The sequence below is a fragment of the Ovis canadensis genome, chromosome 4, assembly GCF_042477335.2.
Source record: "Ovis canadensis isolate MfBH-ARS-UI-01 breed Bighorn chromosome 4, ARS-UI_OviCan_v2, whole genome shotgun sequence".
Taxonomy (NCBI): domain Eukaryota; kingdom Metazoa; phylum Chordata; class Mammalia; order Artiodactyla; family Bovidae; genus Ovis; species Ovis canadensis.
The window spans coordinates 118,614,971-118,641,895 of record NC_091248.1 but is presented as its reverse complement, the minus strand read 5'-3'; the positions used below and the strand labels follow the sequence as shown (position 1 = coordinate 118,641,895).

At 43.8% G+C, this 26,925-nt stretch overlaps 1 protein-coding gene across 1 annotated transcript; it reads left to right on the top strand.

Annotated features, from left to right (window-relative positions):
* The first annotated feature begins 1,216 nt into the window (after window positions 1–1,216).
* Window positions 1,217–21,140, top strand: MKRN1 (makorin ring finger protein 1). The gene is made up of 8 exons (XM_069588556.1): window positions 1,217–1,639; window positions 7,709–7,837; window positions 14,459–14,685; window positions 15,161–15,387; window positions 17,333–17,547; window positions 18,273–18,383; window positions 18,938–19,076; window positions 19,430–21,140. Exons 1-8 carry the CDS (start codon window positions 1,440–1,442, stop codon window positions 19,637–19,639), a joined length of 1,458 nt encoding a protein of 485 aa, XP_069444657.1. The 5' UTR covers window positions 1,217–1,439; the 3' UTR covers window positions 19,640–21,140.
* The last annotated feature ends 5,785 nt before the right edge of the window (window positions 21,141–26,925 follow it).

Below are 26,925 nucleotides of genomic sequence, written 5' to 3'. Positions count from 1 at the left end.
GAAGGGAATTGTCAGTCATTTTGCAGCCATGCTGTGGCCTTGAGGGAAACATTGTTTTTTGTTGGCTTTGCCACTGTCCTTGTTTGTGTCTGTTGGGTACATTGTGGTCTGATTATCAGTGGGATGGATTTTCACTTTCTCAAAGTAAAGAGATTATATGAAAAAGCAAATTTAAGGGCTTATGAAAACCGGTCAGGATTTAGTATGCAGCATCTGAGTGGACCGGGGGCATTAACGGGGAGGTAAGAGTAAATACTTTTTAATTTTCCTAGTTTTAGAAATAACTCTTTGAAGCTGGGATATTTCAGACAGCTTTTATTGTTCAATATCTATTAAAATTGTAGTGTGAAGCACACTGTTAAGGGTTTTACTTGAACTTTAATAAGTTTCACAGCCATCTTCAGAGATGTTGTGCTTCAGAGAGGTGTGCTTAGTGGCTCAGCCGCGTCGGACTCTTTGCGACCCTATGGACTGTGGCCCGTCAGGCTCCTGTCCATTCGGATTCTCTCAGCAAGAATAGTGGAGAGGTTTGCCATGCCCTCCTTCAGGGGATCTTCCCAACCCAGGGACCGAAGCCAGGTTTTCTCCATTGCAGGATTCTTTACCATCTGAGCCACCAGGGAAGACTCTCTGGGGAGTAGGTCCTGTTATCATTTTTAAATTATTTTTTATTTTACAGAGGGGAGGAGGAACACTAAGTTAACTGGCTCAAAACTACGTAGTTAGGAATGAGAGATGGCCAGAGGTTAAGGGAGACAAGGACTGCACAGCCGCTGCTTAGCCACGTTGCTCTTCTCTTGGGTTGAGAGATCACACCGCTAACGGGAAGAACAGGAGAGAACATTTGTTAAGTGTTTAGTCTGGCCAGGCACTAAAAGCTCAGTGAATTGCCACACTTATAAAGCCTACTAGGATAAGGAAACTGAGGCTAGAGAGAATGGGTATCCGGGCCAAGTTCGTACAGTTATGTTAACTAGTAGAGACAGGAAAGTCTGGATTCAAACCCAGGACCCCCCAACCCCAATCCCAGTTGCACCTCTCCACTGCACCAGCCTCTGTTGGGAAGGACTCCTTGAGCTGAGTGCCCTTGAAATAAGGACTGTGGTTCCCTAGGCGTGGAACCTGGGGGCAGTAGGTGGGGCGGGAGTGGGCGCTCACCTGGGGGAGCCCGCCCTCGCCCCGCCCCTCCCGGGCGGAGCCGACCCGTCCACCAATCAGAGGGCGCTGGGGGCGGGCCGGGGTTTGCTTCGGCCCCGGCCCCGCAGTTCGACCGGCGAGAGCGCTCGTCGACGCGACGCCGGGGCCGAGGCGAGCGAGCGGGCGCCTCAGTGTCCTTCCCCTCCCCACCCGTCGCCTGGCCGCCTTCTCCTCGCCGCGGCCGGACCGGAATTATGTGATCCCGGAAGTTCCGGCGCCATTGCTGTGTGGGATAAACAGTAATGGCGGAGGCTGCAGCTCCCGGAACAACAGCCACACCATCAGGAGCAGGAGCGGCAGCGGCGGCGGCGGCAGCGGCCTCCCCCACCCCTATCCCCGCAGTCACCTCGCTGTCCCCGGGGGCGGGGGGCGGGGGAGGCGGCAGCGACGGCGGCGGCGGCGGCGGCGGCGGCGGCGGCTGGACTAAGCAGGTCACCTGCAGGTGAGACGCAGAGCGGCCGGCGCCGGGCGCGGGGAGGGGACCGAGACCGCGGAGGAAGGGGGCGGGCGGCCGGGCGGCCGGGCGGCCGGGCGGGGGCGGGCAGAGGTGGGAGCCGAGCCGGCGTTGCGGTCCCCGCGGTCGCCGCGCTGCGTCAACCCCCGCCGGCCGCCGAGGCCCGGGCGCGCGGCCCCGCTGCGGAGCCGCCGCACTGCCCGCCGCCTCCCCGCACCGGGCCGAGCGGCGCGGCGCGCGCGGGGAGAGAGGTGGGCTGACTCCTCCTTCCTTTTATTGTCGCCGATCCCCCCATCCCAACCCCCGGCCTGCGAGCTCGCCGGTTCCAAAAGGGGGTTTGGCGGTGTGGCCCGGAGCCCGCCTCCCCGCAGTCCTGCCGGGCCGATGATCGCCGCCGCGGGCCCGCGGGCGAGAAGAGGGGCCCGGCCGCCGGCCCCGCAGCCGTGTCATCCGTTTGTAACGTCTTCCCGGGTCTCTCGGGCCCCGCCCGGAGCGGGAGCTTTTGTGATTTCTACTCTTGTGTGTTACCGGGCTGGGCGGTTCTGAGCTTTGTCTCCGAACCGAGTGCCGGCCCGGGGGGTCTTCTCCACCGCTGTAGGTGTTACGAACTGGCATTCCCGTTCTCCCCCGGCTGGAAGGTGTCTTGTTTTCAAGTCCACGCGTCTTAAGGGAGTCGGGGAGCTCGTCGCTCCGCAGGGAGACGGATTTTGTTTTGGGTTTGGGATGTCAGATGAACATATTTGAAAAAAATAAGTGATTAGTAGAGGACGGTTATGCGGACATGTGGCTGTGCGTCTAAGATAAGGGCATTTAATTGGATGTCGTACTTGAGTTTTTTTCTTAAGTGATCAGTAAGCGACTAGAAGCATTTGTTTTTCTGTCGGTTGAAAAAATCAGTTGAAACGCCGTTATTCACCTAGGTGGGGTAGTTTATATCCAGATATCAATACTTGAAAATATTTTTAATATACAGAACTCACTGTCCTGGTATTAACAGGGGTGAAGCGTTCTCAGTGCTTAATATGATAAATTTAAGACATGAATGGTAAGCTTAATTATTTTCAATAACGGGATAGAGAAAGCATAAAAGCTGTTTCAGGTAGCTTTTTTCAGTTATCTGTAGATCTGAGAATACTTGTGCAGTATCCCAAAGAATGAGAATTTAAAAATTTCTATTCATGGAACCAGATCTTTGAGTCTGTTATTTGTTTTCTCTGCAGTGCTGCAATTGATTTATATGTGCTAGCTGAATCTTTTAAAATAAACTAGTGTAACCTTTATATTCTTGAATTTTCTAGCCTTTTACCCTGCAGTTCCAATCTGTCTGCATGCACTGAGAATAATCAATGTGTGGATTCTTTAAGAACTCCATGCAGGGCCTTAATTTTATCAATACACACCGACTCTAATCTCAGTTATTGTTTGGCTTTGAATACCCATCACTAGCTTGACATTACTTTATGTTGCTTGTCTCATTATTATCCTGTTGTGTCTGTGTGTGAGCTCAACTCATGTCTGCAGAGAATGCATTGTCACTTCTGCGCTTTACTTTCCTCTCTGTTAGAAACTTTTCCCTGATCTACTTCCCCTTTTCTAGTTCCTTATCAGTGTCATTAGAATTCAAAACAGCTCACTAGACTAATGAATTCCTCTTTGCCTACCTTTAAATCTTTGAGTTTCTGAAATATTCTAGATCACTCCGGGACCAGCATGAGTTTCTTGCACATGAACCCTAATAGATTAATATATTTATCAGATACAGGGTTAGTTAGACAGGCTATTGTTGTTTTTCATATAAAGCAAGCTATAGCTTTTACTTGAGACTTATCCAGTAAAAAATACAGACTAATTGATGTCTTGGGTTTTAATACTTGACATTACTTTCAGTTTGTTTTAAGTACTAACATGATCTATTAAAAATCTTTCTGCTTTGTCTAGGAGAATACCAGATATATATTCATTCATTTATTGTAAACTTTGAGCTTTTTGAGAACAGGATCCCTATATTATCATTTTATCTATAGGGCTTTATTCAGTGTCTGGTATGTATATCTTTCTGGGACTAACCTCATTCAGTTATTCTGTAATAAGTATTTGTGCTTACAATGGTAGACACAGAGCTAGATGTTGAAGGAAAGGCAGGAATGCACTGTATTATAAATATTTGCTTTGTGTTTGATAGTCAACTGTCCTTTGAAGAGAAATCAAGGTAGTGCTGTGTTCTAGTTTGAGCCTCTTTTCCCCTTGTATCTAGGAATTTGACTAGGGCTATTTTCTTCAAGGGTATAATCCTTAGAAGTTGTTTGGATGTTGGAAATTTGTTTTTAATTGCTCAGAATCCTCTGTATTTTCTTGTTGGTTAGTCTTTTCTAAATATTTCTCTTAAAAATTCTCTCTCATTGTGTTAATTTCACAGCTTAAAAACCTAGATATAGTTTTCCCAAAGAACTGTGTTATGCTGCCCCCACCAGGCTGTTCTGATAAATTTTATTAGAGGAATTCTGTAAAATAGAAATGCTATTGCTTCTAGTTTTCCTGAATGTGGGGGATTGAAACAATGAAATTGTAACTTGCAAGTTGTAATTTTGAATTTAGACACTGCTAAATATTTTGTGTACAGGTCCTTTAGAAGATAAAAGGCAGAATAAACTCTGGTTCTTAAACACCAGGAATTTACAGTCTGGTTTGAGAAATAGGGAAGCCCAGGGTACATGTACTTGTCAAGAATTAAATAACAAAGTAAGAAATGTCACAGCAGATTAAGTGATTAACTGCCAACTTACTTAATATTCTGTAATTTCTATTAACAATCCCAGATGCCTACCTATAAGTACTTTGAGGGTCTTGTTTGGTTCTCTTGTACCCCCGTAAGCTGTTGAGGTTTCTTGTATGTATCTTGGTAAAAGTGCTTAGGTTTCCAAGAGGTACAGCAGTCAGGGATTCTAGTCAGTTGTATTTGTCTCTATTGCTGGACAATGTCTGGTTGGCATCATGGAATCTTCAAGGCGGAAGGAAGCTTAGAAATCCTGTGGCCCAGCCTTTAACAACAAAGGCAAGCTCAGCCTGGAGAATGTCATCAAGATGTATTTGGGTGATGGCTTTTGGCGGTGGCATTTAAAAAAGAAAAGTCTTGTGTCTTGATTGATTTTGTAATGGGAGAAATTCTTGGAAGAGTTGACATTTTTTCCTCTTTCTGTTTTAACTTACACTATCATGTCATAATCTCTTAGACATAGAGATGGGTTGGCAAGGAGGGATATCACTGTGAAGACTGAGAGAAAAAAAGGCATGAAAAACAAACCAGAAACCCAGATGGTATGTACCACACGCCCCTGTAGAATAATGCTCAGTGTTTGGCAGTAACTAGTTAGGGCTTGTATTCTAGAGTTTCCGTTGATGTCACAGTATCAGGTGATTTTGTGTCTGCTTGAGTTCCTTTGGTGCTGCTAGTTCTGGATCTCAGGAGCTTATGCCATTGCTGAATAGTTCTAGTTCTCAGTCCTTACATTGAATCAGATTTATGATGTAACTTCCCACATATGTTTACTTTGCCAGGAATAGTGCCGGAGGTTACTCTTTTGTCTTCTCCTGGCTAAATTACTCCAGTTGTTTAAAATCTTACGGCATGACATCCAGGTCATCTTTCCCTGTTGGTTGCCTTAGTCTTTCTTAACTGATTGGTTAAGTGTGTACCTTGGAAACAAATGTAGTTGGGGTGATTGCCTGCCGGGACAGAGGAGAGATGTGGAGATGAACATGAATACCAGCAAAGACGTTATACAATTGCTACTTACTGAACACGTGCTCATTTTTAAATTTAGTTTTAAGTTTTAAATCTCAGGGGAAACTAAGGTTTGTGTAGGTGGTGCTCAGACAGCTTCAAAGCTTGCAGAAAGCTGCCCTAAAGTTGTGCAAAAGTTCAGACCTTGTTAGATTGTTAAGCCTGAAAACGGTTGAAATTAGGTTAATTACAATTAGAATTTGACTTCCTGCTACTGTAGTCTTACATTTTGTTTTGGACTGAAACCCTTGGGTACTTGAGGATCTTGCTAATTACAGCTCTTCCTATCAAGATGTTACTTATTTTTTTTCTTTCTGCCTTTACGCAGAACGTATATATTTGCCAGTAATCTGAATAGAACCTTTCACCTTTCAGTTGGAAGCAGCCTTCTTCAAGGCTGCTTTAAGTAAATATGACTGAATCTCTTTTCTATACATCATTCAATCCAGTGGACAAGTGGGATACTTCCTGCTATTCTACCTTCCATCTATAGATAACCTAGGAATTAGGCACTTTCCCTTACTCTGTACCAGCTGTGTTGTCTGACTCTTCTCTGACTCGTGTGATCCCTGGACTGTAGCCTACGAGGCTCCTCTGTCATTTGATTTTCCTGACAGAGATTGGAGTGGGTTGCCATTGTCTACTCCAGGTAGGGTATCTTCCTGATCCACGGTGTCTCTTTCGTTGGCAAGTGGATTCTTTACCACTTGCTACTGAGCCACATGGAAAGTGCACATCAGCTGCACATAAATGCGTTATGACTTGCCAAAATTAAATCTTCATAACTCTGTTCAAGAGAAAGAGACCAAGTCAGTGAGATGATGAGAGGGAGGATGGGGGGTGGGGTTCTACTTATCAGAGTTACCTACAGAAAATAAGACCCTTATCACTTCCCTGATCGCTTTGTTACTTCAGATTTCTGCTTGGCCCAGGCCCCATTTTCAATTTAGTAGGTCTAAGGGAAGGTGTCCAAAGTTGCATTTCTAGCTGAAGCTCCAGTACTTTGGCCACCTGATGTGAAGAGCCGAGTCATTGGAAAAGACCCCCATGCCGGGAAAGATGGAAGGCAAAAGAAGGGGATGGCAGAGGACAAGATGTTTAGATGGCATCACCGACTCAATGGATGTGAATTTGAGCAAACTGAGGGAGATAGTGGAAGACAGGGGAGCCTGGTGTGCTGCAGTTCACAGGGTCGCAAAGAGCTGGACACAACTTAGTGACAGAACAACAACAAAGCAAATTCCCAAGTCTTCTTGGGAACTGAGTCAAACTCAGTTTTTGGAAATTTCTAGTTAGCTACACATGTTCCCCTGTAAGGCAGAGGAACAAGAGTCTGCTGAATGAAGGACAGAAAGTGATTTCCCTTTGCCCATACCTTTGCAACAAATGTTACTTGTGTTCTCACATGTGGCTTTTAAAGAATTTAAATGGTTTCTCAGAGAATTGAAATATGCAGTAGTCTGATCTGTTCCAGTTTACATTGTTTCTTTTTTTTTTTTAACAGATAAAGCTGCAAATAAAAATTATTACTAAAGTTAGTGGAAAACAAGCTATCTATAGTACTGCAAATTGAGAGCAATGGTCAGACAACCTGTAGAGACAAGATTAAGGATGACCTCAAAGTTTAAATCTAAATTGGTGCCTCTGTCTACAGGCAGCCTTCCTGTGCTACCATTATAGATAATTTTATGATCATATGGTCTAATTCAACTTTCTTTGTGTTCACTTCTCATGTTTGTGTACAAAGAATATAAAAGAATACATTACTAGTATAGAGGTAGTACTCATGGGCTTCCGTGGTGGCTCAGAGGTTAAAGCGTCTGCCTGCAATGCGGGAGACCTGGGTTTGATCCCTGGATCGGGAAAATCCCCTGGAGAAGGAAATGGCAACCCACTCCAGTACTCTCGCCTGGAGAATCCCATGGACGGAGGAGCCTGGTAGGCTACAGTCCACGGGGTTGCAAAGAGTCGGACACGACTGAGCAACTTCACTTCACTCACTTCACTTTATAGAGATAGTACTTGTGTGTTAGCGGTAGAATATATTGACCATGGGGCCTTGCCAGTGGATAAGACTCCATGCTTCCAATGCAGGGGGCCCAGGTTCAATCCCTGGTTGGTGAACTAAAATAAGACCTCTCATGCCAGATCTGAGCCCCCACACTGTACCAAAGACCCAGTGCAACCAAAACACATAATAATAAAACAAAAAAGACTGTATCAGTCATGAATTGAGTACTGGCTTGTAATCCAACTTGTGGTTCTTTGTCTCACAGGTATTTCCTGCATGGGGTTTGTAAGGAAGGAGATAACTGTCGCTACTCACACGACCTCTCTGACAGTCCATATGGTGTAGTGTGCAAGTATTTTCAGCGAGGGTACTGTATTTATGGAGACCGCTGCAGGTAAGAGTTTGTTTCCAATTTAGTTTTTTTCGGGGTAGATGGAGAGGTTGGGAGAAAAAACTGAGAGTAAAACATGAAATTCCAACAACTTTGTAAATAATCGATTTATAGTAGTACTGCTTTGTGGCTTGTCGGGTCTCAGTTCTCAGACCAGGGATTGAGTGTGGGTCATGACAGTGAAAGCGCTAAGTCCTAACCACAGGACTGTCAGGGAATTCCCTGAATAGTACTTTAAAAAGTGCCCCTCCTGGTGGCTCAGAGGTTAAAGCGTCTGCCTGCAATGCGGGAGACCTGGGTTCGATTCCTGGGTCGGGGAGATCCCCTGGAGAAGGAAATGGCAACCCACTCCAGTATTCTTGCCTGGAGAATTCCATGAACGGAGGAACCTGGTGGGCTACAGTCCACGGGGTCGCAAAGAGTCAGAAACAACTGAGCAACTTCACTTCACTTAGGAATGTTAGCACATTCTGATAGATAGATCTCTCATCTCTCCGATAGATCTCTCACTTGGAAAGAATGTATTGTTACATTTACAAAATGCGTTTGTAATATAGTCCTAAGTTTAAGTAGTGCCTGAGGAGCATGTTGGGCAAACCTAGGGATAAGGTGTGGTGAAGGCGTGTTAATGGTATTTCCTCTTCAAGACCAAGAATAAGGTGCATGTTTGACCAGTTGGGACTGGTTTCATTCTCTGTTAGACTGAATTATGGAGAGAAAATGGGATCATAGGCATTTGGGTAGTATTAGGTTGCTACTTCAGAGGGCTTGTCATTTCAACTAAACTTCCCTAAACCACCTGAGCTTGCAAGACTAAATTATAAGCTGACATTATGGAAAATGCTTTAGCAATGTCTGGCTTCCTAGAATGGTGGAGAAGTAAGAGAAGTCAGCTGTTAAGTACTCTATCCTTCATTGAATTGGCACCATAGTCTTATCAAATTGTGATTCAGCAGCAGTGGGTTCTGCTAGCCATTGGGTAGAGCTAGTTTACAAAATACCTAGGAGTATTAGTTTTCTATTGATGTTAAAGAAATTACCCTGAAACTTAGCAGCTTGGAAACAGTAAATATTTATTATCTCATGGTTGCTAGGGTCTGGAATCTGGGAGTGGCTTAGCTAGGTGAGTGGTCCTAGCTCAGGCTCTCAAGAGATCTCAGCTGGGCTGCCAGCATCTGCCATCCTCTGCAAGTCTTGAATGGAGGCTGGACCATTTGGAAGATGGTTCACTCAATATATCTTTGTTCCTCTCCTGGTGGACATTTCCCTTGGGCTGCTTTAGTGTCTTCACATTAACTTGCACCCAGAGTAAGTGATTCAAGAGAGACATCAGGGACGAAGCGACAGTGCCTTTTTATGGCCTTGTCTCAAAAGGCGCAGGCTGTCACTTCCACTATATTCTGTTTATTACAAGTGAGTCACTGTACAAGGGGGAGGAAATTGGGCTATACCTGTCGAAGGGAGGACCATCACTAGAAAAGATATTTTAACAATGTCATATCCAGTTTTAGCAGAAAAGAATTGTGTCAGCTAATGGGGTTCAAATGCTTAGAGTTCAGAAGACTAAGAAATTATTGATGAGCAGGATATATTGATGTTAGGTTACCTCACGTCTTTTTTACTAGGAAATCTAGTTAAGAGGAGAGAAAAAGGAAAAGATTCTTTCCATGTGGTCCGTCATTTTGCCCTCTGCTAAATTTTTGCAGTTTTGCTGGAGAGGAATAAAATGATACAATGACACTCCCCTCCCCCCAAAAAAAAACTAAAACTAAATAACCCAGATATGTCTTTTGTAACTAGGCAGTCAGTTCAGAGACCTTATCACCTATAGAGAGAGAGGAGTTGAACATGGGTGAGAGTGGAGATGGACTCTGAGGTGCTGAGCAGAGAGAGAGGGTTATAGACTGGACGAGCATGGCTGGTAACAGATGAACCTCTTACCTCTCTGATTGGACCGTACAGCTGAAATGTTTGGGAAATAAGGTTAAACTGGAGAAGTCCGAGCTAAATCCTAGACTCCCTTGTGTTAAATCAGCTTATTTTTCAGGGACCTCTGCCAGCCCCAACAGCATTCTGGATTCTCCTTGGGACAACAGTATAGAAGCCTGTCTTCTGCATAACCCTGTATTTAGAGTGGACTTCCTCGTGGGAGACAATTGTAGTTTTCTTTTTAGTGAGGGTATACAGCTCTCTTTTAGGGAGAATGATCCTGATTTGAGCTGGCTTTAGAGCTCTTAGGACAAAGTAAAAGGAATCAGAGAAACCTATATCTTGATAATCTGCCTGAGAGGAAAGTTTGGTGACAGTTGTTTGGCTGATACAGGTGATTATTAAGAGCTTGATTATAGAGTAGCTAAGGAAGGAGTCTTACAGGCTTCTTCTAAGACTGTTTCCTTGGGTGATTGACTTGGGGAATTAAGCCTACTTTTCACTCTTACTATGTAGGGTTTTTTTTGTTTTTTGTTTTTTTGAGAAACATAACATTTTAATAGATGAAATAAACACTCTAGTACATGCAAGGTAAAAACTTGATATTGGAAGTGGGGGAAATATCTCTTATGTAGGGATATTGTTATACAACCTGACCAATGTCCAGGGATTTGAAATAATTTAACTCCTCATAAAGGCAGTAGTTTATAAATGAAAGATGATAGCAGTTCAGAAGTGTTGCTGTATTCATTTTGCATGATGGGGCCCTGTTACTTAGTGAGGCCAATTCTTTGTTGCTCAGGACTGTTGTCCAAGATCTAGCATCCCTGTTCAGTCTTAGTCGTGTCTGACTCTGTGAGCCCGTGAGCTGCAGCACACCAGGCCTCCCTGTCCTTTGCCATCTTCTGGAGCTTGCTCAATTTCATGTCCATAGAGTTAGTGATGCTATCTAACCATCTCATCCTCTGCCACCCCCTTCTCCTTTTGCCTTCCATCTTTCCCAGCATCAGGGTCTTTTCCACTGAGTCGGCTGTTCACATCAGGTGGCCAAAGTCTTGGACTTCAGCATCAGTCCTTCCAATCACGGTTGATTTCCTTTAGCTTCCTTAGAAAGTTCCACAGAACTCCGAGTCATTGTTCCTAAACACCCACTTGGGAAACGGACCAGATTGCCTTGACAACTATGGTTATGGTAGATCTTGTTTCATTTGGAGGGTTTTTTGTTTGTTTTGACTGCACATCGTGCGAGATCTTAGGTCCCCTACCAAGGATTGAACCCTTGCTCCCTGCAGTGGAAGAGTGGAGTCCTAGCCATTGGACTGCCAGGGAATTCCCCTTTGGAGGCGTTTTCACTGTAGACCTACTGAATCCTACACATTAAAAGCTTAAAAGGCAGATATCAAACCTCACAAGGGTGGGTGGTGGGTGTTACACGCCAACAAGATGAAAAAGTGTTGTTCTTTCGTGTAGAAGAAAAATTAAACTTCCTTCGCTGGAAACTGTATCAGAGTACTCGTTGAAAGATATGAAAGGAAAACAAAATATTGGTTTCAGTGTTGTCTCAGCATTAATCCCCCATTCAACACTTTGGCTGAAGAGGATCAGCAATTCTGTGATAATTCATTAAAGAATTAATTTAATAGTTTTAACAAAACCACTATCATGACTGGGAATCCAGTAGATATGATTAGCCAGGGCTGGCAGACTTTCAGTATGGGGCCGGAGAATTAATATTTTTAGCTAGGCAGCCCATATGGTCTCTTGTAGCACAAAAACAACCCTAGATGATACATAAGCTAATAGTGTGGCTAGGTTCCAATAAAACTTTTATTTTGGGACACTGAAATTTAATTTCATGTCATGAAATGATTTTTTTTTTTCAACATTTAAAAATGCCAAAACCATTCCTAGCTCCAGTTGGGTTTGACCTGAGGCCAGTAGTTGGCTAGTTCCTATTCTAAGAAGAGATCTCTGCTTCACTGAACCATTAGCTTTTAGCAAATTCCTTTCAGAATAGGAGTCTTGCTTTTTCTTTCTTAATTTATTAGTTCTTTCTTGTGCTCTGTCTTTCATGGTGCTTACTTACAAATTTTTACTTCAGAAGTATATTTTATACAGATCTATTCTGCACTGTTTACAAATGTGAACCTTCTTGCTAATATTCTATGCTATCAAAAATATTATACCGTGTTGATTCCTTGATAAACTTAACTTAAAACCAAAATGCACTCCTTTCAAAAAACTTTATAGTGGGACTTGCTAGTGGTTCAGTGTCCAAGACTTTGCACTCCCAATGCAGGGAGCACCTGGGTCTATCCCTGGTTAGGGAACTAGTTCCTACATGCTGCAGCTAAGACCCAGCTCAGCCAAATAAATATTTTTAAAAAACCAACTTTGTCGTATTTGCAGTTTGATAGATGATGATGAGCATTCTAATTGTTTTTTAAGTAGCTATTTGAGTCATTTACTCTGAAATTCTTCAAACGAGTATGACAAAGGAGAAAGAACAGAAACTAAAATATAGGCATTGAAACTAGTTCTTAGACCCTTTCACATCTTGACATTTAGATTTACCTAATCCTTTAAATGCTTTTGAACTGTGGTGTTGGAGAAGACTCTTGAGAGTCCCTTGGACTACAAGGAGATCCAACCAGTCCATTCTGAAGGAGATCAGCCCTGGGATTTCTTTGGAAGGAATGATGCTAAAGCTGAAACTCCAGTACTTTGGCCACCTCATGCGAAGAGCTGACTCATTGGAAAAGACTCTGATGCTGGGAGGGATTGGGGGCAGGAGAAGGGGACGACCGAGGATGAGATGGCTGGATGGCATCACAGACTCGATGGACGTGAGTCTGAGTGATCTCTGGGAGTTGGTGATGGACAGGGAGGCCTGGTGTGCTGTGATTCATGGGGTCGCAAAGCGTCGGACATGACTGAGCGACTGAACTAAACTGAACTGAATCCTTTAAAACTTCCTCAAAGACCTGAAGGCTGTCTTCATTGGTGAAGCTGGCATCTTAATTCCAAAACCTGGGTTCTTTTCTAAGTTAAAGGCTATGAAAGTAATTAAAATGTGAGGACTGGGGACTAGATTCCTAAGGTTCCCTAAAGCTCTAAAACCTCAGAGCAATGCTGTTCAGTAGAACTTTGTATGATAGCATGAATGCTTTCTATCTGCTGCCCAAAAAAGAAACTGCTAGCTACGTGTGACCACTGAACACTTGAAAATGTAGCTAGTCCAAGGACCAAGGAACTGAGTCTTGAATGTAAGTGTAAATAATTAGATGCAGCTAATGGCTGCTCTGTTTTACAGGGCAGCTTTGGAGTCACATTAGAGCTAGAACACTGCTTAACATGTCATCTCTAATGTTTTTGATGATGAAGTCAGACTGTCCAAGTGAAAAACCATATTCATGATCTTTAGCTTGCATAATTCCAGCCTTGAATAAATGCACTGGGTTTTTGTGGCTGATACCAGGATACTCACAGTAGGTTACCTAATGCTTAAGAGTTGAAATAGGAGGGTTTGAGATAACATAATGATAAAAACCAGCTCAGCAAATGTTTGCCATGTTAAAGAGCAGTCTTTAGTTAGAATGTTTTCTCTTTTAGATGTAAACACAGACACTTGTAACACAGGCGACCCATGGTTAGTATTGCCAGTGAGTTAATTTCGAGAACCGCTAGATACATATTATACTTTATAACAGCTTATGGATTGGGTTAGCCAAAAAGTTGGTTCAGGTTTTTCTGTAAGACGTTACGGAAAAACCGAGATGAACTTGGCCAACCCAGTAGTACGTTCATCATTAATTTCTTGTGTCTGAGTGAATTTCACAGCCTAAAATATTCTAAGAATTGTGAGGATTTTCTCAGGCAGCAAGGTGCTTCTTGAGGGAAATTAGTTTTTTTCTGTATTTGGAGATGAGGTTCAATAATAATTTTTCAGGTGACAAGGAATCAGGAAACGCACAGGGTAAGAGTTCAGAAAAGTAGGTGAGTGGGTGCATATAGGAGAAAAGGAAACACACATTGTATGTTTATAAATACTGTTTCTAATATTGGGAGCATTTTAGTTTATGTATTGGTAAAATGGCCCACATTTTTACTTGTTGGATTTGAGTGTCAGCCTTGCTTTGCTTAATCAGTCAGTTTTGGCTGCATAGTCTTTTTTTAGCAGAGCTGCCATGGTAACCATAAATTGTCAATTCCTGAAACTATTAATGAGACTGGAATTTGAGGGGTAATAGATGGTCTACAGCAGGGTTGGGCGAACTATGGTTTGTAGGACAGTACTGTGACTGGGTCCTGTTTTTGCAAAGTTTTATTGGAACACAGTCCCGCACAGCTGTTTAGATAATGCCATGGTGGCTTTGGAACTACAGTTACAGACTTAGAGTTGTGACATTGGTGGGTTGACCTGCAGAGCCCTGAATCTGTATGGCCTTGCTACTCAAACTGGTCCCTGGACCAGTGGCATTGGCATCGTGTGGGGACTTGTCAAAGACATGCAAAATTAGGGGCTATACTCCAGACTCAGAAATTAGGTATCTGCCTTTTAACGATTTCCCACATGATTCACAGGCACGGTAATTTGAAAAGAACCCAAGGACAGGATTGCGAAAGTATATTCCCTCTAGAGGCTTCTGGTTAGACAGTGATGGCTGACTTGGTAAATTTTCTTTTCTTTTTAAGATATGAACATAGCAAGCCTCTGAAACAGGAAGAAGCAGCTGCTACAGATCTAACTGCAAAGTCATCCCTTGCCGCTTCCTCGTGTCTCTCATCGGTTGGACCGACTGTTGATATGAATATGGGCGAAGCCGAGTCAAGAAATTCAAACTTTGCAACTGTAGGAGCCGGTTCAGAAGACTGGGTGAATGCCATCGAGTTTGTTCCGGGGCAGCCCTACTGTGGCCGGAGTGAGTATCTTTGAAGAAAAAAAAAAGATAGAAGGCTGGAGAGTGTTTTATCAATTAGCTGAATTTTCACAACTTTCCTGCTTCCAATTTTCATATTTAGCCTAGTGTTAATATTCTTAAATTAGGTCATGTTAAAAGAAAAAAAAAAAACACAGATGGAGCAAAAGAAACTTCTTGACTTTGAATAGTAACGAATATAGAATGTTCTGAAAAATGGACTTTTATCTCCTTTAATCAGTATAGTTGAAATACATTCAAAAACTTTTTTTTTAAGTGTTTTTTTTTTATTTTAAACAAGGCTAATCTTGAAAATATTAGTAGCAAAAGACATTCATTTCTTTCAAGAGTGGGGGATTAGTTTCAATCGACTATTTTGGAGTTTCTCTTAAGTTCTTTTTATCTTCTTTAGCGAGACTAGTTCATGTATCTGCCTTAACTGTTTTGGACCTTTACCACCCTCTTAAACATTTTGCAGCTGCCCCTTCCTCCGCTGAAGCCCCCCTGCAGGGCTCAGTGACCAAGGAAGACGCAGAGAAGGAGCAAAGTGCAGTGGAGACCAAGAAGCAGCTCTGCCCGTATGCTGCAGTAGGGGAGTGCCGCTATGGGGAGAACTGCGCGTATCTGCACGGAGACGCATGTGACATGTGCGGGCTGCAGGTCCTCCATCCCGTGGATGCCGCCCAGAGGTCACAGCATATAAAAGTAAGTCGGGAGGAAGCACGCACTCTAACAGGTGTGACAACTGTCTTTGCCCTTTCACAGCATTGTCAGCTCATGTCAGAGAGACATTGGGTGAATCAAATGGTTCTCTTTAAGTAGGAGAGTTTCCCTTGCTGGCATTCTTGACTGTTTTATCAGGAATTAGGCTTTTAGAACCTCAGATTATGGGCTTTTTTTTCTTCCTCCCTTTTCTTTCCTTGTTTCTTTAGAACAATAACTTTTCTGAAATTCAAGTTCCATACAGCCTACTCTTCTAAAATGCATATTTCACTGGTTTTTAATGCAGTTGCATAGTTGTTTAACCATGATCACTATTCTCTAATTTAGGACATTTTCATTCTCCCCAGAAAAGAGACTTAATACTCATTAACTCCTTTAGTCTCTATTCTACCCTTCCTCCAGCTCCTGGCAACAACTCATTTACTTTCTGTCTCCATGGATTTTCTTGTTTGTTTTGGGGATTTCCTATGAATGGAATCATATGTGGCCTTTTGTGACTGGCTAAAACAGTAGCATAATGTTTTCAGGATTTGTTTATGTTTTAGTGTGTATCAGTTAATCCTTTTCTTGGCTGCATAATAATCCTCTGGATGGCTGTGTGACATTTTGTTTTTCTATTTGGGTTGTTTCACCTTTTGCCCATTAAGAATAATCCCCTGAACACTCATGTATAAAGTTTTGCGGACATACATTTTAATTACCTTAAAATAAGGTTGCTAGGTCATATGGTAACTCTGTGCTTAATATTTTGAGCAACTTTTTCCCAGTGACTGTGCCATTTTACATTTTCATTAGTAGTGTATGACAGTTTCAGACTATGGTTTTAAGCCCATTTGTATCTGTGAGTATACTGTATTGCAAACCTGATTAGAGGAAGTTTTGCTTCTAATCATAATCATGTCTGTTTAATAAAAATAAATTTGGTTGTGAGGGTGGGGGTGAACCATGGTATAATAACTAGCATGTTTTTTATAGAATAAAATATGTGTAGTATAATGTGTCAATTATACCTCATTTAAAATAAAAAGTATGTGATGTCCACACAGAAATGGGTATGTGAGTGTTCATAGCATTATTCATAATGGCTCCAAAGTGGAAACAACCAAACTGTCCGTCATCTGATAAATGAAAAAACTAACTGGTCTCTCCATACGATGGAATGTTGCCCAGCAATAAAAAGAAACGAAAATCATATATTCTACAACATAGATAACCTTGAAAATGTAGTCAAGTGAGCAAAACCAGTCACAAACGACCACATACTTTTTTATGAAATGCCCTGAATAAGCATATCCACAGATTTGTCGTTGCCTAGAACTGAGGGTGTTGAGGGGAAATGACTACTGTGGATTTGGAGTTTCTCTGGGGTAATGAAAATGTCCGGAGACAGACTGAGGTGATGTTTGTATAACTCTGCATGTACTGAAAACCATTTCATCGTACACTTTGAGTGAATGCATTATATGGTATGAAATTATATATCTCAATATTGTTTTATTTTGGATGTGAAACTTACATGCCTGGTACATAATTGTCACCTAATAAATGTTCGTTTCCTTCATTCTTATTTTCTGACAGGTGGCAAATTAGAGTCTTAATCCTAATTACATTTTCCATCTAGAAACGAGTACACTAACAAACAGTATGAAAAACAGCCTGTAATGTGGGTAACTACAAGGGTTGAGTTGCAGGATAGAGAAAAGTAGGTAGTCTTCAGTTCTTGAAATTGAGTCCTTAGAGTTTGACTTGACAGTATTGTGAAGTCCCTCGATGTCCGCACACCTATACCGTCTGGTTAAACAAAGCCGTTTCTGATGTCATATTGGGAACAGCTCTCTTTCCAGTTGGCTGTTTGACTCTGAACAGGCGTTCCTAGCGGTCTGTCATGATTCCACGCCCTGACTGCTCCTCTCTGTGCACTCTCTAGTCCTGCATCGAGGCCCACGAGAAGGACATGGAGCTCTCGTTCGCGGTGCAGCGCAGCAAGGACATGGTGTGTGGCATCTGCATGGAGGTGGTCTACGAGAAAGCCAACCCCAGCGAGCGCCGCTTCGGGATCCTCTCCAACTGCAACCACACCTACTGTCTCAAGTGTATTCGCAAGTGGAGGAGTGCTAAGCAATTTGAGAGCAAGATCATAAAGTGAGACTCCTCCCCAATCTTCGTTTGTGCTTTCTATTTTAGGGAAGAATTTAGTATCTTGTGCCAACTTTCAGCCAGATGGACCGCATTTAAATGCATGCATTTTATCTCGAAACTGGGGTATTCTTCTAATTGGGAGTTCTTCTTTGTATTTCAGCTAGCTTCTAGATTAGTTGGTATATCTACTTTTATTTGAATGAGGAAAACCCTATGTATCAGTTAGTAGAATCTTCGTGCTTTTTTCTGAGGAGATTGTGTTTAATGGATTAGCCAGTTTAGGCTCAGAGAAGCGTATCTAGCTCTGAATGTATGTTTCCTGGCATTTTACATTTTCCACTTTCCTATTCATCCATTAAGCTAGCCAATAATCCACCATCCTTTAAAAATTGTTCTCATAACTGAACAAAAACTACATAATCTAAACAGAGCAAAGTTACAAGAAATAAATTTATTTAAACGAAAGAAAAAGGAGTCTGTGTGAAATGTCTTCTTTTTGTTGTTGTATTTTTTTTAACCTAAAGTTATTTTTTTAAATGAACTGGCTAGCCATTGAGTTGAACTTACAAAAAAAGGAAATGGTCAGTGGTGTGGGACCCTTGCAGGAAGTGCCCATCTGCCTCTCAGTTCAGTCTTTGAGGCTGGAGGTGACACACCGGGGTGTGTCCTTGAAGGAGAGTGGGCCTGCAAAGGGGAATTTGCACTGCAGCCTGTTCATTGTTTCCCAGGTCCTGCCCAGAATGCCGGATCACATCTAACTTTGTCATTCCAAGTGAGTACTGGGTGGAGGAGAAAGAAGAGAAGCAGAAACTCATTCAGAAATACAAGGAGGCAATGAGGTATGAGCACTGCAGCCTTTTCTCAAGCTAAGATCCCAACGTGTCGCTTGGGCTCACTTTGAAAAGAAACAGTGCTGCATTATACACTCCTACCTCCTTCCTACCCTTTCTTTTACTTCCCAGTACGGTGTGTCACCCCGATGACGTTTACCCGGTGTGTATCTTGCTGTGACACAGTCGCTGGGGTGCACGCCCAGGGACTGTGTTATAATGAAGCCTGCACTGCTGGTGTGGCTAGCCCCCAGGAATGGGGTCTGCCTTATCCCGAGTCTGTGTCATGGTTGTCCTACTGTAGTCTTGTGTGTGGGCCTTCTCGAAGGTTCTTTCTCTGCTGGATCTGCGATTCTAGGGCTGTTAAACGGCTCGACTTGAACAGTTTCTGGTTCCAGTCTGTTTTCATGCGATAGCACACACGTTTAAGAACACACCTCGGGGAGGGCTGTTAACAGACGTACCGGTTCTATTCTCTCCCCATTTTAAAGAAACCCCGGATGATAGTCGAATACAGACCTGAAATCCACCGTGAGTAAGGGTTGCGCTATTTTCCTTTCCAGCAACAAGGCATGCAGGTATTTTGATGAAGGCCGTGGGAGCTGCCCATTTGGAGGGAACTGTTTTTACAAGCATGCGTACCCTGATGGCCGTAGAGAGGAGCCACAGAGACAGAAAGTGGGAACATCAAGCAGATGCCGGGTAACTCTCACTGTTCTTTCAAAGGAGGGGAAATACCGCACGCTGAGCCTGAGGCCCGCACAGATAGGGGCAGGGGACGGTGAAGGCCCAGGTCTAGGAGCCAGAGCCTAGAGGATTAAAGGAGACCAACCTCAGCAAACCGGGAGGGCTGTGAGAGGAAAAGCTAGAACGCTTAAGGCTCTAGACCAAACGGTGTGCCGAGTAGCCAGCGGGGAGGCGTTGGTCAGAGTCGAAACCCTAAATCAGAAGTCTTGGTTCGTCATGCCCTCTGTGCTGGACGTTTTGCCTTAGAAACCGCAGCCTAGAAGACGCTGCCCGCAGTGCCACCCCTATCACGGCCTTGTTTTTTACAGGCCCAACGAAGGAACCACTTCTGGGAGCTCATCGAGGAACGAGAGAACAGCAACCCTTTTGACGACGAAGAGGAGGTTGTCACCTTTGAGCTGGGCGAGATGTTGCTTATGCTCTTGGCTGCAGGTGGGGACGACGACCTGACAGACTCTGAAGACGAGTGGGACTTGTTTCACGATGAGCTGGAAGATTTTTATGACTTGGATCTATAGCAGCTCGGTGGGGCGCATGCACTGGTCTGCTGAGCCTCAGGCGGCAGCGGGCTCGGGGGTGGCGCCCAGGCCGCTCTCCTCGGCAGGCCTCTCAGCTCCAGGTGCTGTCGTAATCATTTTTACCCAGGGCCTGTCTTCTCAACCCCTCACCTTTTCCCCAAGGAGTATGTTGTTTTCTCTGTTTGAAAAAGTTACAAAAATAAATCTGAAAGTTAGTTTTTTTGTAACATGAATTCAACTGTCAGACAGTTAGTGTAGGTTTGTTGCGTCACGATTTTCCACCAGATCCACACAGTTCGAGGGGAGCGTACCTGGATTTCCAGGACTCACTTTGGAGGACCCCGGGTTCAGAAGTATCAGCACTGGCCCCTGCTTTGGGGGTCCAGGCAGTGGGGTGATGGGTGCAGGATCTGAACTGTAGCAAGTAGCCTCCTCCTGCTCTAGACTTGGGAGGTGGGTACTTGGTTTCTGGTGAAATCTGCACATCTGTGTTTTTCCGTCTGGTCTCTGTCCTGTCACCCCTGCCCTGTGCACTCGTCCTGTGGTTTTGGTCTCTTTGTTTCCTTGCACACAAGTAATAATACTACTGGGTAACCAGAACCAGGTGTGAATGTATTTGAGATTTTTACCGTCTTTAGTGTGATAGAAAAACTGTGAAAGAACACATATAAGATGGGAGTGGAAGAAAATAATGCAGAGTTGGAAGCTGACTCCCCAAGGCCGAGGGACTTGGGATATGAGTGTGAGTGCGTGACAAGCTTCCCATCCCTGCATAGACGCAGTGTTCGTAGCCTTAGCGAAAAAACTCGGTTTAGTGGTTTCAGCCTCGTGTGGCAAATAGATCTTAAGGACAAAGCAGTTTATTGGTAGCTGTTAATAGAGCAGTGCTAGCTCTGTCTGTATAAATAGAGAAATGGGCTTAGCCACAGAAGTGCAAACTATCTGGTTATGCCATGTATTAACACAACCTAGGGCTTGGGTCTGGAGTTGTGTTTAATGTTGTATGATCTCCTAGACTTCTCAGTCCAGGCACTTTGACAAACTTTTGTCCTCATTTGAGGTGTTTTTTGTCAGGTTTTTGTGTTCCTTTTTTGTGGGTATTTGCCTCATTCCATCCCCAAGCTTTGCAGCTAGACAGTGAGGTTCAAAACTACGTTCTAAGGCGTTTCCTGTAATGGAGTCATTGGTTGACAGTATAGTAAGTCAGGCTTTTCCACTAAAAGGGGAAACAGAGGGTGGTAATCCAGAAGATAAGATAATGTTAAATTGTTAGAAGAATTCCTTGATCTGAAATTTTAGCTTTGCGTTTTGTTGCTCTTTCCTGAAAATAACTTGGAGGTGCCCCGGATGTGTCCATCTACTGCTCTGATGCCTCGGATATCACTCGTTCTTTTCACTTAAAAAAAAGATAAAAACAGTAATTGTTGCAGAGGTCTCTGTATTTTGCAGCTGCCCTTTTGTAAGACGCACTTTTCCCAAATAAAACAATTTTTAAAACCCATGGTTTGGCCTCCTGTTCTGTGTGATGGGCCGCTCTGAAGCATGCAGGTGTCAAGTGTGCTACTTGTTTCTTGCATTGCCTCTTGCATCAGTTCACCCACGAGTCGGATTTCTGTGGACATAGTTTCATTGAGAAAAGTTGACATCTCTCCTAAAGTATCTAGCCAGTGAGAAATGTTGGCGAGATAGAGGACAACCTTACGATGGGCTTGCAATGTGTGAGTGCGAGTGTTTTGTATTGTAGAATTTGCAAGACTAACCCTTGGCCTCCTTTGTTGACCAAAGGCACTGTCAGTTTCTGCTGCCATCCTCTGGTAGTTGAACTTGCTTCAGAACTACAAATAATGGTGTTTTTGTTCCTAATTCTATTATATAATTTTTCTTTTTTTTTGCCATATCTTGCCACTCTCGGGATCCTAGTTCCTTAACCAGGGATTGAACCTGGACCTTCAGCAGTGAAAGTGTGTAGTCCTAACCACGGGACTGCCGGGGGATTCCCTATATGAATTTTTTTATTAATAAAAACCCTTCCACCACTCCCATGGAAGACCTTAAGTAACCTTTTACAGTGCTTATTTGTAAAATAGTTTAATATCTATAATTAAGAGTAAATAATTGTATTGCCTATATTAATAATCCATGCAATTTGAAAATGTTTCCCCGTCTAGGAATTGTGTGATGGCAACTTAACTGTAGTCTTGATCATAGCTGGAGATCCACTGAAGAGTCTGTTTCTGTAAGCTCCCTTCTGGTGGATCTTCAGCTGAAGCTGCTCCCTTCCCAAAGTACTCAAAGTTCGTACTGATGAGGCCTTGCTGGGGACCACACATACTCCCAGAGGGATGCTAAAGAGCCTCGGAGGTGAGGTGGAAGTGGTGGGGGTCTGGTGGGGGGAAAAGAGAGACTTAAACCTCCGGTTTTTGGTGTCCAAAAAGTAGGAAAAGGCTTATCAGTAGCTGCCTTGTTGGCATGTTGGTCCATGTGGGGAGAATGGCTTGGGCATGACCCAGGTGGTGGTAATACCTGGAGTTCAGGTGGGTTGATGTCTGAAGCAGCTTTTCTTTGTGTCTTTGTGCAAAAGATGGTGGGAATTTATGTATAAGCCAGCCCTTAATTCATGTTGCTGCCCTGTCCCTGCCTGCTGTGTGCTTGTTAAAAGGTTGGGAGAAATACGGCTGAAGGTATGGGGGAGGGAAGAGGAATGCCATCGACAAAGGTATTTGTAGGTGGCCTTGGTTGTGCTCTTGGAATCAAGTCCGCTTTCTGGGTGCGTGGTACGGTTGCAAAGAGTGTCTAACTTTCATGGGCTGGGGAAGTGCAATCGGAAGGGACACGATGTCATCTCCAGGTGAAACGTTTAAGATCCAGCCCATGGTTTTCCTCATTCTCCGATTTTCTAAGGTGATGGATAATATTCCAAGGAAGTGGTGGTTCAGTCAGTCAAACATAATAAATTTGATCTTTTGAAATTGATACACAGGTGTACAGATATTAGTAGGAAATAAATTGTTACAAACCTGTTTTTTTGCCTACTCTTTGATAAATATTACTAATGAAAACATGGTATCTTTTAGAATAATGAGATTTTGTACTGACTTTTGTTGTTCAGTCGCTAACTTGTATCTGACCCTTTGCAACCCCATGGACTGCAGCATACCAGGCTTCCCTATTTCTCCCTCACCAACTATAGTGAGTGTTTTCTTTTGGCCATGCCAGGCAGCATGAGTGGGATCTTAGTTCCCCAACCAGGGATAAGACCCGTCCCTGCCGCATTGGGAGTATGGAGTGCAGAGTGGTAACCACTGGACCAGCAGGGAAGTCAGAAGCCCTTTAGTTAAATTGTTGCAAATTGGGTAGCTAGATGCTAAGTTTTAAGTAGTCGTCAAACACCTTTTCTGAGGGTTGTATAGGCTCCTGTTGAGTTCAGTCGTGTCCGACTCTTCGCGACCCCATGAATCGCAGCACACCAGGCCTCCCTGTCCATCACCATCTCCCGGAGTTCACTCAGACTCGCGTCCATCAAGTCCGTGATGCCATCCAGCCATCTCATCCTCTGTCGTCCCCTTCTCCTGCCCCCAATCCCTCCCAGCATGTAGGAAAGGGATTTAACCTCTAAGTGGGAAAAGAATCTTCAAAATTTAGCAACCAGTGCTTATTCTTGTATCAGATGACAGGAAGAGATTCATTGCTATGATCTTACTTCACTAGAACTAACCAGGTCTCCATGACAGAACGTTGTGCTCAGTCGTGGCTGACTCTGTGACCTCATGGACGGTAGCCTGCCGGGCTCCTCTGTTCGTGGGATTCTCCAGGCAAGAGTACTGGAGTGGGTTGCCATTGCCTCCTCCAGGGGTTCTTCCCGACCCAGGGGTGGAACCCGCCTGTCTTGCATCTCCTGCATTGGTAGGCAGTTTCTTTCCTACTGTGCCACCTACAGCTCCCTTACCAGTGCGTAGAAGAGATACACCCTATAGTACCTGAACAAACAAGTATTTTTAGGTTCAAGTGATATGCTTTACTTTTTTTAATTGAAAACTTGTTCCCCTCAACAAATACTTAGAAACTGACTTACAGAAAGCTTGTACCCACTCTGTCTTTGCCAACAGTGACCATAATCTAAAATGAAAATGATGAGTTTCTAAGACAAAGATGTGTTTAAAGGAAGACTGAGGATATATTTGCCCTCTTATAAAGGGCTTATTGTGTTTTTACTTCGATGCATGCAGGTGCGCTTAACCCACTTTCTTCCCATCTCTATTTGCAAACTTTGGGGCACCCGTGACAGCCCAGTGGTTAAGACCCTGCACTTCCAAAGCAAGTTTCGATCGCTGGTTGGGGGATTAAGATCCCACATGGCATGCGGTGCAGCCAAGAAAATATAATAATAAATCATTTCCAGGCTTCTTTGCAGTTAAGTCAGTGCCATGTGACTCACTTGGACCACGTGCTGCAAGCCTCCTCCATCCCTCCTGCTGTGGAGATGGTGGAAGCCACGTGCTACATTGACTGTTACAGGGTGGTACAGTTTGGAGAGATTCTGGGGTCCCCAAGTGACTGAAGAAGACACCCCCTCCACCCTAAAACAGGTTTTGCATGAATCAGAGATTCATTGAGATCTGCAAGCCTGTTCTTTGTTTTTTTGCCGATTCTGTGCTTGTAGTGCTTTTCTTCATGGAACCTAGATTATTTGTGGGACTGTTTCTTATAGTTATGATAAGTACTATCAAAGTGTAAAGTGAGCTTTCAGTGGGAGGCCTGGCTCGTCTCTGGCCAGGGAAAGCTCATCTGAGCTGAGATCTGAAAGATCTGAAGGGGAGAATGTTACCTCCCTTCTGACCAAAGACATGTGCCAAAGCCGTGAGGCCGGCAGAGGCAGACATGACGCCCTCTGTGGCCTGCAGTATATGCCCGTCTTAGCTGATACTTTTAGAAAAGTATGTCGATACAAATGTGTGTAACATTTATAGGAATGATACTGGTTGCCCTGATAACATCAAGATGATCTTCCTAAGTTAGTACTTTTAGTAAGGTGTGACACATCCAGCTGGTCCTCTTCTTAGCCTAACTAGAGCTTAGCCGTCCCCCCTAAAGTCACTGCACCCCCAGAGAGTGTCCTACAGAGACCTCAACTATCACTCTTCTAAAGCCACTTGCACGTTACTGGGCCGCCTGGGCCATAATTTGAAGTCCATATCACCTGGCCGTAACACTGTCTTCAAAAGGAGAACTTGGATGATGCTTTATGAAAAGCTTTCTTTCATGATTTAAATAATTTGTTTTTTGATTGTGCTTGGTCTTACCTGCTGCATAGGGTTTCCCTGGTGGCTCGAATGGTAAAGAGTCTGCCTGCAGTGCGGGAGACCTGAGTTCGACCCCTGGATCAGGAAGATTCCCTGGATCAGGAAGATCCCCTGGAGAAGGAAATGCAACCCACTCCAGTATTCTGGCCTGGAAAATTCCATGGAAAGAGAACCTTGCAGGCTACACTTCTTGGGGTCTCAAACAGTTGGACACGAATGAACGACTTCACTTTCTTCTTACTTGCTGTGTAGGCTTTTTATTTTTTTCTCCTTTAGTTTTGGCAAAATAGGGGCTACTCTCTAATTGTGGCTTTGGGCTTCTCATTGGAGTGGCTTGTAGAGCAGGCCCTAGGCACAGGCTCAATAGCTGTGGCACACGGGCTTAGTTGCTGCACAGCACGTGGGATCTTCCCAGATCAGGGACTGAACCTGTGTCTCCTGCATTAGCAGGCAGATTCTTTACCACTGAGCCACCAGGGAAGCCCCTAAAATTTTTTTCTTAATGGAGCCTCATAAGTCTGGAAAGCAGTTAAGGCCAGTATTTGTCTAATTTTGCAAGTGAGAACAGCAGTTTCAGGAAGGAATCCTTAATGGTTTTCGACTCCACCTTTGCGTCTTTACATAGATCTGCCACCATTTGCTTCCTGTCTAGATGTAGCTCAAGTTTTCTGGGTGTCTTGAATAGCAGATTTACATTCTTCCTCACCACCATCTCTTTAGTCAGCCTTTCTGACTTGAATATCTGTTTTCTCTTGACACTGTGGAGGCCTAAAGCCTCAAAGTTTAGGGGGAATGATTTTTTGTTGTTATTTCTAGCTATGAAATAACACCAGGAGATGGAAATATAAGAAATTTAGTTTTAGAGGATATGCTTTGTTTACATTCTGTGGGCTTCAAAGATGGCCAAAACACAACTCTTCCCCCTAACTTACAGTCTAGTTTAAGTGTCTGAGACTCAGTGTGTTGAAGTGGCTGGCTTGCTAATCATACCGTATGAACCAAGGAGTGGCAGAGACCTGGGACCTCCCCTCCAAAGCGGTGCTGTTCACTGTGGGTGATGGATTCATGGATTAGGAGAACAATTCATGGGCCACAAGCAGCATTTAAGCAGATGAATGGTATATTTATATCAGTGCATCTCATGTGATAAGGTCATGTTTTACCAGCTAGAAATGTAAACTGTTTCTTAATAGCGGTGATAGTCAAAGTTCTTTAAACACTGCTGTCGTATCCTACAGTCTTAGGCACTCTGGAAGTCATTGGAACAGAGACATAGAAGTCTACGCACTGCAGCTTGAGACAGTGCGTTACACATATTGGTTTGTAACACAGTTGTGAAGAAAGAAGGGCAAAGATGGGCACCGAAATGAAGGGAGGGTGCTCTTTGCCTTTCTTTGCCTATTCACTGGCTGGTTACCAAAGAGAAAGTGGAGAGCTGGGCCCCAGCTGGCTTGGCTGAAAGCAGACACCCATGTCAAACACCATGTGTTGAGGGGGACTTCATTGGTGGTCTGGTGGATAAGACTCTGAGCTTCCAATGCAGAGGGTGTGTGAGTTCAATCTCTGGTGGGGGAACTAAGATCCCACATGCCTTGTGGCCAAAAACTCATAAAATAGAAGCAATATTGTAACATTCAATAAAGACTTTAAAAATGGTCCACATCCAAAAAAAATCTTAAACTGGCAGGAAAACAAAGACCTCAGTCCTGCAACCAGAGAGAATGAATTCCGCCAACAACCAGTGGGTTTGGAAGAAGCACCTGAGACCCGCAAGAGACCTGACACCTTGCTCTCAGCCCCGTGAGAACAAGCAGAGAATCCACCTCAGCTGTGACCGCACTTCACAGAAACTATGCGATAATAAATGTGTTTTAAACCGCTAAGTTTGTAGCAATGTGTCATTCAGTAATTTTACACTAATACATCAAGAAATAGCTCTTCAGTTTATATCTTTCTAATACCATGGGTAGTTTTCTTCCTGTGTGT

What these genes read in the sequence shown, in the direction of transcription:
- MKRN1 (XM_069588556.1), top strand. Translation starts at nt 1,440, where the DNA reads ATGGCGGAGGCTGCAGCTCCCGGAACAACAGCCACACCATCAGGAGCA. An exon ending in GCAGCCCTACTGTGGCCGGA is followed by an intron (nt 14,686 to 15,160) that starts GTGAGTATCTTT and finishes AACATTTTGCAG; the next exon opens with CTGCCCCTTCCTCCGCTGAA. An exon ending in AAATACAAGGAGGCAATGAG is followed by an intron (nt 18,384 to 18,937) that starts GTATGAGCACTG and finishes TTTCCTTTCCAG; the next exon opens with CAACAAGGCATGCAGGTATT.